Here is a 12,093-nt window from a genome sequence, read left to right as displayed (position 1 = left end):
GCGTGTGTCCTTATTTGATACTATGGGTCACCAAAAGTCCAGTGCTAGCTTTATTTAGAGATGGATAAAGCCGTGGAACTGCACACACCTCTTATCAGATGACTTAGTCAGGATGAATGTATTTCGCTGAGCGAAGGTCAGCTCAGGCTTCGGGCTAATTAGCTCGCTGTCCAGACAAGTTACGGGCAAAAATCTGACACAGAATCATTCATATCTCATATTGAATTTCATTTTGCGAAGGAGCAAAACACTGACTGGAGGTTTACTAATTGCGTTTGTCGAATTGTCAAGCTGTGTGAGGAGACGTCATGGAGGGCTTGGAACAAATGAAAGTCTGGATGAAATAGGGTTCTGGGATGTTTAGAATCATTCATTCATTCATTCATTCATCTTCTGTACTGCTTATCCTGAGTACAGGGTCATCGGAAACTTTAGGCACAAGGCAGAGTACATCCTGGACAGGGTGCCAATCCATCGAATCGAATCTTGAGTTGAATTGGCTTCCTGTTGAAAAAAAACATTGAAACAGATATAAATTTTATAACCAATTTCACAAAGCTTTACAAATGTTCAATATGCGCACCGCCTGCGACACAAAGTTAGTCCAGCTCCAGCCAAAGACGCTTAAGCATATCTTGCGTAACATTCTCCAGCGCCTTAATGATTCTCTGCTTGAGTTCCTCTAGGCTTGTAGCAACAGAGGCGATAAAGACCAGTCCTTTCACAGAGACCCAGAAAGGGAAAAGAAAAAAATCACAAGGGTTCAAGTCAGGTGAATGTGGTGGCCATTTCAACAGCACATCATCATTATGACTGGCACGGCCGATCCAAAAGTAAAACATGAAACTTTTTATTGTTAAAGTTTTTACACATCTCGTTAAAATTTGAGCGAGAATTGGCTATGAGGTTAGACTACGAAAACGATGTCAAAGGTTTTGGGACACCCTGTATTTTTCGCAGCTAAAATAACAGCGCTGAAGTGAATTTTAAAGCGGTATGGTAATTCTAAGACGAAACAAAGAAAGAACAAAAAATAGACTTTTTCCTCATGAGATTCCCTATCTGTGATTCACTCTCCGAATATTACTGAACACGAGGTGTGTTTATAGCTGACGATGAAAGAAGTACGACTTTAGGTAAACAAGGTGTAAAAATAAACTTTACTATATCCTCTCTTTCCATTGATTGTAATAAGATGCAATGACAGTAGATTCAAAATCTTGCCAGGAACTTTGGATCAATTTTGTCCATTTTCCCCCTAATATTTAGCCAACAATCCAGTGGAAACCAATACCATATGGAGTAATTATTATTACAACATTTTGTTGCATAATAATAATAATAATAATTACGTTAAAGCTGATCAGCTTATTTTTGGCTTTAACCCTGTAAAAACTCTTTCCTAACGCTAATTATTTAATAATAAGTGGGAGTTATCAGACATGTGTATAATGTTTTGCTTTGAATGTGAAAGCAGTTGCTGTGTGTCGGCGCGCGCAATGACGCACGCGGGTCTTCGGTTAGAAGCGCGACACACACACACTCTCTCTCTCTCTCTCTCTGTGTGTGTGTGTGTGTGTGTGTGTGTGAGCGCGTCATCTCGCTTCACGCTGTGAGAGGAAGCGCAGCTGGGCATGTTAGTGATGTTGGGCTCGGTGGTGGAGGAGCACGCGGAGGAAAGAAACGCTCGCGGTAAGAAGCACGCGCGGGAGCACGCGCAGTTGCATGAGTGATTATTATCGCGCGCGGGCAAGTTGGTCTGATGTGAAACGCTAAGTTTTATGCATGACATTTTTATTTATATATTATATTCTTATGATTTTTTTTGGATGGGTTGTTCAGTGTGCATTTATAGGATACAAATGGGACTAAGAAAAGAGAGTAAAGTACAGTATGTGGCAAAAGTGTTCGAATATTTTCTATTTAAAAAAAAAAACGAGGAGAAAAGGAGAAAAAAGTCATGCACTTGTAGAATTTGTGAATGCACGGACTTGGGTAAATCTCTATTGATGTATCTGACTGATTATTATTTATTATTTGGTTTAGTTTATTAGAATAATCGATGCAATCCATTCTACTGTATCAGAGAAGAGCTACTGTAGAGTTTCGCAACTCTCAGGTTTATGGTTGGTAGTAATCATGGGATGAATCTGTTTTTTCCAAACCATGTCCAGAATGTCCGTGTGCACGGAGTTTGCATGTTCTCCCTGTACTTGGTGGGTTTCCTCGGAGAGTCCAAACACATGGAGGTTAGGTTAATTGGTGTTCCCAAATTTCCACGTTTGGTGTGTGTATATATTTTTTTACTTAAAACTGATGAAGTGTTTCTTTTCTCAAAGGTAGAAGTAAGTTTTGTATCTCTCAGGTTTGTGCTTGGTAGTAATCATAGGATGCTTCTACATTCCATTTTTTCCTGAATTACCCCCAGGGTCGAGGGTTCGATTCCCGCCTCGGGTCTGTGTGCATGGAGTTTGAGAATTTAAAGACATTCAGATTAGGTTTATTTGGTTAACGTTCACAAATGAGTGCGTGAGTGCCCTGTAAGGGATTGGCACCCTATCCAGGTTGTACCCAGCCTTTTGCGCTAAGTCTCCTTGGATTGGCTCCAGTCCTCATTTACACAGGATAAAGCGATATAGACGATGAGTGAGTGATTCTGTGTGTAAACGACTCAATGGCACAAGCGCTGTCTAAGCCAATTCAGTTGTTCAGTCAATCAAACAAGCAAGCACTAGTGTTCAAACAAGCTACTCTACCGCTTCTTATTGCAAAACTACACATTCATAGATCTTACATCAACCTTTTGTAATCTTGTGTAGGTCTGTTAAATAAAATGATTTTCATGACCTTTGCATGAATGTTTTTTTTTTCAACAGGTAGAATTGACAAGAATAGAATAGTGGAATAGTATATTATTGTAGTGCTGGACATCTTAGAGAATCTCATAAGCATTTGTGCAATGCAGCACAGTAAAATATGAGGTCCGTTCAAGTCAAACCGGGACTCGTGATGAAATTTCTTATGAGTGAAGCGGTAAAACTGATTGACATTTACAGAAGACTTCAAGCTCCGTACAGAGAAGAGACTTTTAGCCGCAGTAAAACATGTGAATGGTGCAAACGTTTTAAAGAATGCCGTACGTCCCTGAATGACGACCCTAGTCGAGTTGACTCGGAGCACACTGCATTCGTTTCAGTAAATATTCAACTTCTGATCCATGAAAATAGACAGATAAGAAGAGACACATTTGTCTTTGTGAACCTCTACAAACAATCATTCACAAACCCTACATGTACTTGCATATTACAGGAACTCGGCTGGGAGTTATTAAAACATCCCCCGTACAGTCCTGACCTCACTCCAAGCCATTTTCAGATATTTGGGTCATTATAGGAGTTTTTGGGAGGCCAGCGGTTCAGACGTGAAGCAGGCAATCCAGTGAGGGTTCTGGTGTCCTGAGAAAATGTTCTGCCTTGGTGGTATTCAAGCACTAGTGAACCGCTGGGATAAGTGCTCGAGTGTTGCAGGAGATTTTAAAGAGAAATAAAGGGAGTTTTTACGGTAACTCTCATGAATGTTTCTGTTAAACGGCACAATCAAAAGTCCCGGTTTGACTTAACCGCTGCTCATAAAATGGATGAAAATCATAGAATCCGTTTGTTCATGTCCACAACTTCACATGGGTAAAGTGAGTGACACTGAAGGGACAATTTTGCTGTTGGAATGTAGAGTTCGGTTGCCATCGAGTGCAGAATGCAACATGTTTATCAGACTAAAGGAGGTCTGATGGTGTCGAAGGTTTTGATTAAAGTTACAGAGCGACAGCACTGCTACCATGCTTGTAGAGCATGCTACCATAAATCTTGTAGTTCCTCCGTCCTCCATTCTCTCTCTACGTAGACATCAAGACCTATTACTATTAACACACACAGTGGTACCTTGGCATAGGAATGCCTTTCGCCTTAAGAACGGAAATTTTTCAAGAAATTTGCTTCGGCGTACAAAGCATTTCCGGCATACGAGCGACCGAACCAAGCCAAACCGAACACCGGCTAAGTTGCACGGATTTCCGGGAGCCGTTGAGCACCTTGGTCCTGGAAGAACATTGTTTCATTTCACTGTGTACTTAACTGTATATGGTTAAAATGATAATAAAAGCCAACTTGACTTAAGCAAGAAAAAAAGGGAGCCACTTTAAGTCTTTTGGCCGCTGCCAAGAGGAATCATAAATTAAGGTTAAGTAAGGTTTAATGTCTATTTATTTCATATTTTACTTCATTTACATGTCTTTTCTAAATGTTTAGATTGTTTTTAAACCGCTTGTTGCAATACAGAATTTCGCCTCGAGAACTCACCTCTGGAATGGATTGAATTTAAATGCCAAGATATACAGTACAGATTTTATACATATAAAATCCTGATCGTGCTGTGACTGTAAATCTGACAGGTTTGTGAAAGGAGTGTGTGAAATAACTGTCCGTCTAGATCTCATCTTCAATCTCTGGTTTCCCTAAAACACGCCAGGAGGGGTGGACTGATGACTTTACATCAGGCCTCTATGTAATCTACGTCTTGCGCCGTGTCTGACACTCATCTCACCATTCACACGAGCGCACACACTGAATAAAACCTGAATTTCTGCCTACAGTTTGCACAAATAGCCTCATTTTTGGTTGTATTAATAGACACGTTTCGAGAAGCTGATTAACCTATTTTTCAGGCTCTTCCTAGCATGGTAATTGTATAATGACTACTCCATGTCTATGGGTTCTCGTTAGGCACCATTTAAACTGAAAAGGAACACAATTATGTTTTTCTGCTATAGGGAATTGAAGGGCAGCCACCTAATTTGCACTCAGTCTCTGGCAGGGCAAACACAATTTATGCTCTCGTATTGGGTTAAGACTGCTGTTCCTCTGCCCTGTCGCTTTGTCGCACATATTGTATAGTAACTTGCGTCCTGTTTCTAAATTACTCACTCATCATCTATACCGCTTAATCCTTCACCTTCAACACTTGGCAGGGGACCTGGAGCCTATCCCAGGAGACTCAGGCCATGTCCACACGTAGCCGGGTATTTTTAAAAACTGAGATTTTTCTTCTTCGTTTATAAAAATAATTCCATCCACACGACCTACGTTTAAAAAATATCTTTGTCCACATAAAAAACGCCCCGTTAAATGCTGTTAGGAGCCTCCTTAATCAACAAGGGGTCAATCAGAAGCCTAGACAAAACGTCAATACTTGTTGCGCTTTGTAGAAGTCCGACGGGTCTCGTCTGCGGGGTCTGTGTCATCTGAGTTTGGTACAATATGTAGCAGCAGTGAGCTTAGTAGTACATTCAGGTAGCTCTGTTTATTAAAATAAGTAAAAAGTCTAGTACGCAATGTTAACACAGTCACTAGTTTACTGTATGTACGTCCACTATTGCACAAAATATCATCATAAACAAAGCTGACATCAAATCAAGGAGACGAGCACACAGACGATTACATCATCGGCGCAAGGTGACAACAAGCCAAAATCTCTGTTTCCCTTGTCCACACAACACCACTGAAAACGGAGTTTTGGAAAATCTTTACTTTGGACGGAGTTTTCCAAAAGCTCAAACTACCAAAACTGTCCTCGCAGGAGGACGAAATCTCCGTTTTTAAAAATACCTGGCTACATGTGGACATGGCCTTAGGGCACGAGGCGGGGTACACTTTAGACAGGCTGCCAATCTAACACAGGGCACACACACATACTCGCACACTACGGGCGAATTTGGAAACACCAGCCTAATCTGCATTCATTTGGACTGTGGGAGAAAACCCACCAAGTACAGGGAGAACATGCAAACTTCATGCATACAGAGGCGGGAATCGAACCTGGAAAGGAATCAAACCCAGACCCTGAAGGTGCAAAGTGCTAACCACTAAGCCACCGCGCTGCCTGTTTCTAAATTATATAACTACTTTATAATTAAAAATCTTTTTTTTTGTTAGATAAGTGTGATATTAATGCGCCAGACAAGCCTAATTCATGTGGCCACCCTTAGAGACAATATGGATGAATGACACTTATTAATGTCTGTTTTTTTTTTTCATTTTGAGCATGTTTTTGGTCCGTCTCTCCAGCGTCTTGGCTGACGTATGACTATAAAGTTCTAGTCAAGCCAGACGCACAAGGAAATCACGGTGAGAAAAAAAACAACTTCTTCCACCGCCATTACGACTGCCGTTGCGACGTCTCTTTTTTCCCCTTCACAGAAATAACTGATGTTTATTTAGTCGTGCTCTGTTATGTTAGCTTCATTAGTTTCATTTTAAGTGTTGGCAGGTTAGTGTTTTGTGAAGCCAGTTACTTAAAAAGCTTGTGAGTGTGTGTGTGTGTGTGAGAGAATGTGCAAGTCAGGAAGTTGCCTGACAAAGCAACAACAGAGACAAAGTTGTTGGATATGGACCTGCTAATTATGTACCTTTTGACGGTCGAGCCACCGAACCGCACGCACTCCGGTGAGGACAGACACAGCCGTCGACCCGAACGACTTCCCGGTGGCTTTATAGCTCGTAAAGCAGTAACAGGAAAACCAACACAAAAAGACAGAATTAAGAGACAAATCCTCTGGCCTTGTGTAATAATGTACAGTATGTGTGAGGATTCGAGCTACATACAGACAAAAACAGCACATTTGTAACTGTTTGACTTTTTTCCTCCCTTCAACACTCAGCACTAATTGCACATCCGCTCAGTGATATGAGGACATTGTAATGGTTCAAGAGTTCATAACCAGTGGTGGGTTGTAGCTGAGTGCATTTACTTTGCTACTGTACCTAAAGAGAACATTTCACCTATCTGTACTTTTACTGGATTAGTTTTATTAGAGAATACTTTTTACTTTTACTCCGCTTCAAAGTACAGTAAATATCTCACCAGTACAGTAAGTCCCCTACATACGAACATTTGAGTTACAAACATTTGAAGATACGAACCCATGGTGCAAACCCATGTTCAAACACTCTTCGTGTGGATTATATAGCCATCTTCATGTGTCTTTTAGGAAATGCTCATTCGCATTCACTCTTCCAGACTGGCAGAAGTTCTGTCTAGGAAAGTGGGAGTAAAATGGAAAAAAATAGTTTTTAGATACAAATCAGCCAACACATGCCATAGTAAATACACGAGTCATATGCCATAGTTAAAGTCAGTAGATTCTAAAAAGACTCTTTGTTTCCAGAGTGCCAGACCCTTTTTTATTTTTAATGTAGACCTGAGGAATAGTTCTTCAGGCTTCCTGGAGGATTTCTTCAGCTCTTGTTTGGCTCTCATTTTCAGTCCAGTCCCTCTACCTGATCAGATTCAGAGGAATGGTTTTTGTTTGATAAGCCACACAGTGACCGATGAATCATTCAAGCATTTAAAAAAATATCTAACTTAAGGCATGAACCAGTGAGAAACAGGTGCAGATGATGACAGATGATCAGGCCGGTGATTAGTATACTGGTGATGCTGAATAGAATGCTGGTGGTCGGAACAGACCAGAGGGGAAATGAGTTGCTGCTGAGATTGTTACATAAACAACCAAGTTATATCTTTATGCACTTTGTAGCTGGTCAAGCTGAGACAGGGACATGCGTGCCCAAGACACACTGATTTACATGAAGGCCTGATTACTGAAGCACAGCTTGCTGTGTTTTGGGCTGGGTAGCTGCAGACCGGTCACAGTGTCCATGGTGATCCCATGAAGGCTTCTATAGCGGGCATCTAAACGTCAGATCTGGACCGTGGAGCAATGAAAGACAATGGACTATACCGGTAAATTATGTTTTTTAAGATGTTGACTTGTCCAAGTTCCCCAGTTTTCAATCTAATCGAGTATGTGTCGGATGTACAGGACGAACAAGTCCAGTGCATGGAGACCAGAGCACACATTCAAGGGGTCACAATGCTTGTAAATGTCAAATCTCTGACTCTGTTCATTTGTGCATGTGCGTTGGTGAGCACATTGCGTGTGACACCTGCATGAGCGTGTACGCTGCACCACCTGCCCTTTCCTGTAGTAGACTTCCTCCAGCAGCCGTCACTCCACCACCCTCCTGTTGGAGCTCAGGACGGAGTCAGCAGGAGGCGACCCCGAGGTCTCGCGGCGAATGTTACAGCACCATGGCCCCTCTGTTTCTGCCTGGCAGACAGAAGGGACTGCGCCCTCCATACACCTCAACACACACCCTTTAACCAAACGGCCTTCACAGTCTCAAGTGTTTGATGCACGAGCGTCCGGCCTCAAAGGTATACGTGTGTGTGTATATGTGAAGCCAAAGAATTCAACTCTGGCTCAGATTTAAACAGATGGGTGTTGCTCAAGTACACACTCGCACACACCACATGCGTCAAAGCAGCACCGCAGATCTGGGCCTAACAGTGCGCTTCTGTGAGCGGACATGCGACGCGCAAACAAATAACACACACATGAATAGAGGGCTGAGTGAGCGAGACCAGGTACGGCACCTCTCTCTCTAATCCCGTCGGGATTCTTCTGTATGAAAGAACACACTGTTACCTCATCAGCATTTTTGCCTGTGTATTTGTGTGTGTGTGTGTGTGTGTGTGTGTGTGTGCATGCCAGTCTGCCTGTTCATTCATAGCCGTGTAGGAGAAGAAACAGCTTTTTCTAAACTGAAGGTCTGTATGACTTGGTGTCGATACCTACACAGGTGAAATATTTGTGTGCTGTGGGTGAACTGCCCCGGGGCGGTACCTCGGTGAGGAGGGCGAATAGTAACTTCTGGAGTTACCGCGAAAAATAATGTTCGGGAGCCTGTGAGGAATTTGATCACAACCTGTCTCTCTACAGTATATCTCACTCACTCTTTCTGTCTTTCTCTCTCTAACAAGATGTCAAAGTCGCCTTGTTAGACTCAGTGTTTAAGGTGTTGGACTATGATTCGGAAGGTCTCAGGTTCAAACCCCACAAGTTGGGCCCTTGAGCAAGGCTCTTAACCCTCAACTGCTCAGATGTACTGTATAATGAGATACAAATGTAAGTTGCTCTGGATAAGGGTGCCTCACAAATGCTATAATAAAGCAATCTGAAGCAAAATAAAAGTTTGCGTCATACCTTGATGTATGAGTAATCAATTGCATTACATGCGTTGCTGGACGCGACCTTCGTTTTATGCCAGATACATTTCGACGCAGCGCTTGCTGTGCTTCAACGTATCAGCAAGGATATTGGGGGGGTTGCGGTATTTTCACGTTGGATGTTTTCCTTCCTTTTCTTTTCTTTAAAGGTACGTCATGAACACCGACATATTTCTTTCTCATAGGTCCTCAATATGAATTCACACTGCTTACCACCATCCTTGTGGAAAGTCGAGTGAGTGAGTGAAGCGTTAAACGGCGTGATGACTTTCTGGCGCCCGCCTTATGGGACCACCAGTGTTCGAAGCTCTATATACACATTGGAGGAACACATTCTATGTTGTTTTGTTCAGATTGCTTCGATCTGATAGAGTATCTGTATCACTAATACTGTCACAGAATATTCAGGGCCTCTTTTGAGTGAATCGTCCTGTATATTCTGCGTTAGAAACAATAGATTGTTTAAATTGCGTAATCGATTACACCGACCAATATGAGGGAGATGCCAGATTGTTTTTTTTTCTGCAGCGCCTCTGAGACGATTATTCTAAATCTCATCATCCAATGGAAGCGTTTATTTGAAAGCATGATTTACGACAGAGTTTGATTAAAGAGGATTGATTGTTTGACTCTTATCCCCTGTTCCGAGTCAAATGTAAATGTCCAGTGTGATGGTAAAAGGTCCGTAAACAGTGATTTTATTATTCTACTGCAGTGAGTTTAAGTAGGAAAAGTTGCAGACATCTGTATCCGTTCAGCCAGAAAAAATGTTAAGTAAATGAAATGACAAAATTGGATCTTGCTTATGGTGGAGCAATGTCAAAAGATTCACTGTGTCCACATGAATCCTGTCTGTGGTTTGAATACGCACTCGTTTCAAAGTGCTTAAACATTATTTTGAAAAGGCGGTTCGGAAAACTGTTGCAATCACTTCATCGTGTTGAAAATGCAGTTCTAACCGTTACAGCGTCGATGCGATTATTTAAATTTTTCTTCCATCTTCATCACCTTCACATCCTCCTCCTTCCTCTCTTTATCCTAATCTTTTTCTTTTTTTCTTTTTTTGTCTCTTTCACTTTTGCATGCTTTAGCTATCTACACACCCACCTTGTAATACGAGGGGTGTTCGAGTCAAACTGGGACTTGGTGATGAAATTTCTTGTGAATAAAGCGTGAAACTGATTGACATTTTCAAAAGCACAGTACGGTGATGAGAAGACCGTATGTCTGTGAATGATGATCCTGGAGCCCACTGCAGTTTTTTTTCTGAACACTGCGCGACCGCTTGCCAACTTGCGGAAGAGACCAACGCCACTTCCACATTACAGGAACTCGGCTGGGAGTTATTGCCACATCCCCTGTACAGTCCTGACCTCGCTCCAAGCCATTTCCACATGTTTGGACCATCAAAGGAGTTCCTGGGAGGCCAGCGTTTCAGGCATGAATCAGACAAACAGACCGATCGTGACTCCGGTGTACTGAGAAAACATTGTATGTTGATGGTATCCAAGCACTAGTGAAACACTGTGATAAGTGCATTAGTGTATCAGGGGATTATATAAAGAAATAAAGGGAGTTTTTACTCTCATAACTGTGTTCTGTTATCCTGCACAACCAAAAGTCCTGCTTTGACTCGAACACCCCTCGTACATTCAGCGTCTAAACCTGACCCTATTAACCTTTCACTCGCTCTCTCATGCACACACACGTCCTATCGATCGAAGACGTTTCTCAGATCAGCGTGACGAAGTCTCAGGTATGGACGTCGCTAATCAACTGTGATACTGAACTGAAAAAGAGTCTGATGGAATCGATACCCTCTCTGTGTGTGTGTGTGTGTGTGTGTGTGTGAGAGAGAGAGAGAATGGGTATATGTGTGTGAGAGGGAGAAGCCGATTGCAGTGGCAGATAGTCAGGATGTAATAAACTGAGGGTGACAAGGTTGATTAAAACTAAGCTGATGGGCTTCATTGTGTCTTTAGAATCAGTCGAATCCCTTGATCAATATGTGTGTGTGTGTGTGTGTGTGTGTATTCTGCACCTAGCTTACAATGACAGGATGATAATGGCTATTTCAGGTTAAGCCACTGACCTCTTAATACAGCACCAGTCAAAAGTTTCGACACACCTTTTAATTCCTAACAGTGAAATGACAAAGACTGAATCGTGTAATGAAGTGAAGAGAATGAGGATCACCGGTCCATCATGAAGACTTTAAGACGTCAAGGTCGGTCCTTCAAGAAAGTACAGTATTTTCGAGTGCAGTTTGATTTAAACAGCACTCGTAGTATAAGCATAGCTATCCTTATTAGCTAGCGTGACAGCCTTGTATACAGAACATAGATGACTTGTAAAGGTAATCGTTCCTGAATCCTGATTATGTCACGGCTTTCTGTGCCTGGGAGCCAAGAGGGTTAAACTGGCCGTGTTCTGTAAGCAGGATCACGGGGCTAACCCTCTAAGTGAGTTTCGAAAAAAAAAAAACCTTTCTGAGTGACATGAGGCGAAACCTTACATAATATGTGCATGATTGATTTCACATTCAAGTACTGTAGGTAGATTGATTAATGAGAAACAGGAAATGGTTATGGTGGCACAGTGGTGTAGTGGTTAGCACTGGTGCCTCGCACCTCCAGGGTCCGGGTTCGATTCCCAGCCAGGCTTGATTCCTGTCTTTGTGTGCATGGAGTTTGCATGTTCTTCCCGTGCATTCCAAAGACATGTAGGTTTGATTAATTGAAGTTTTCAAAATTGCCTGTAGTATGTGTGTACCCTGCGATGGTATTGGTTGTAACGACCTTGCTGCAGAATCCTGGATCAGATCTGTGAATTAAATAATTTATATATAATCTTAAAATAATTTTTCTTTATACAGTGCTGTGAGTTCTTAATTTATTTTTTTGCCAATTTGTCACACTTAAATGTTTAAGATTATCAAACAAATTTTAATATTGCACCCGAATAAATAAA

General features: G+C 41.9%; 1 protein-coding gene across 1 annotated transcript in view; it reads left to right on the top strand.

Annotated features, from left to right (window-relative positions):
• Window positions 1–1,627: 1,627 nt before the first annotated feature.
• Window positions 1,628–12,093, top strand: part of znf385c (zinc finger protein 385C) — a 96,134-nt gene continuing 85,668 nt past the window's right edge. Inside the window, exon 1 of the mRNA XM_053515065.1 lies at window positions 1,628–1,692. Coding sequence (XP_053371040.1) covers window positions 1,635–1,692 — 58 coding nt within the window. The 5' untranslated portion in view covers window positions 1,628–1,634. The remainder of the gene's footprint in view (window positions 1,693–12,093) is intronic.

Source organism: Clarias gariepinus, chromosome 16 (assembly GCF_024256425.1).
Source record: "Clarias gariepinus isolate MV-2021 ecotype Netherlands chromosome 16, CGAR_prim_01v2, whole genome shotgun sequence".
In the NCBI taxonomy this organism is placed as follows: Eukaryota; Metazoa; Chordata; class Actinopteri; order Siluriformes; family Clariidae; genus Clarias; species Clarias gariepinus.
Note: the sequence above shows the minus strand (reverse complement) of the source record. Positions and strands in the feature narration are given on the sequence as shown.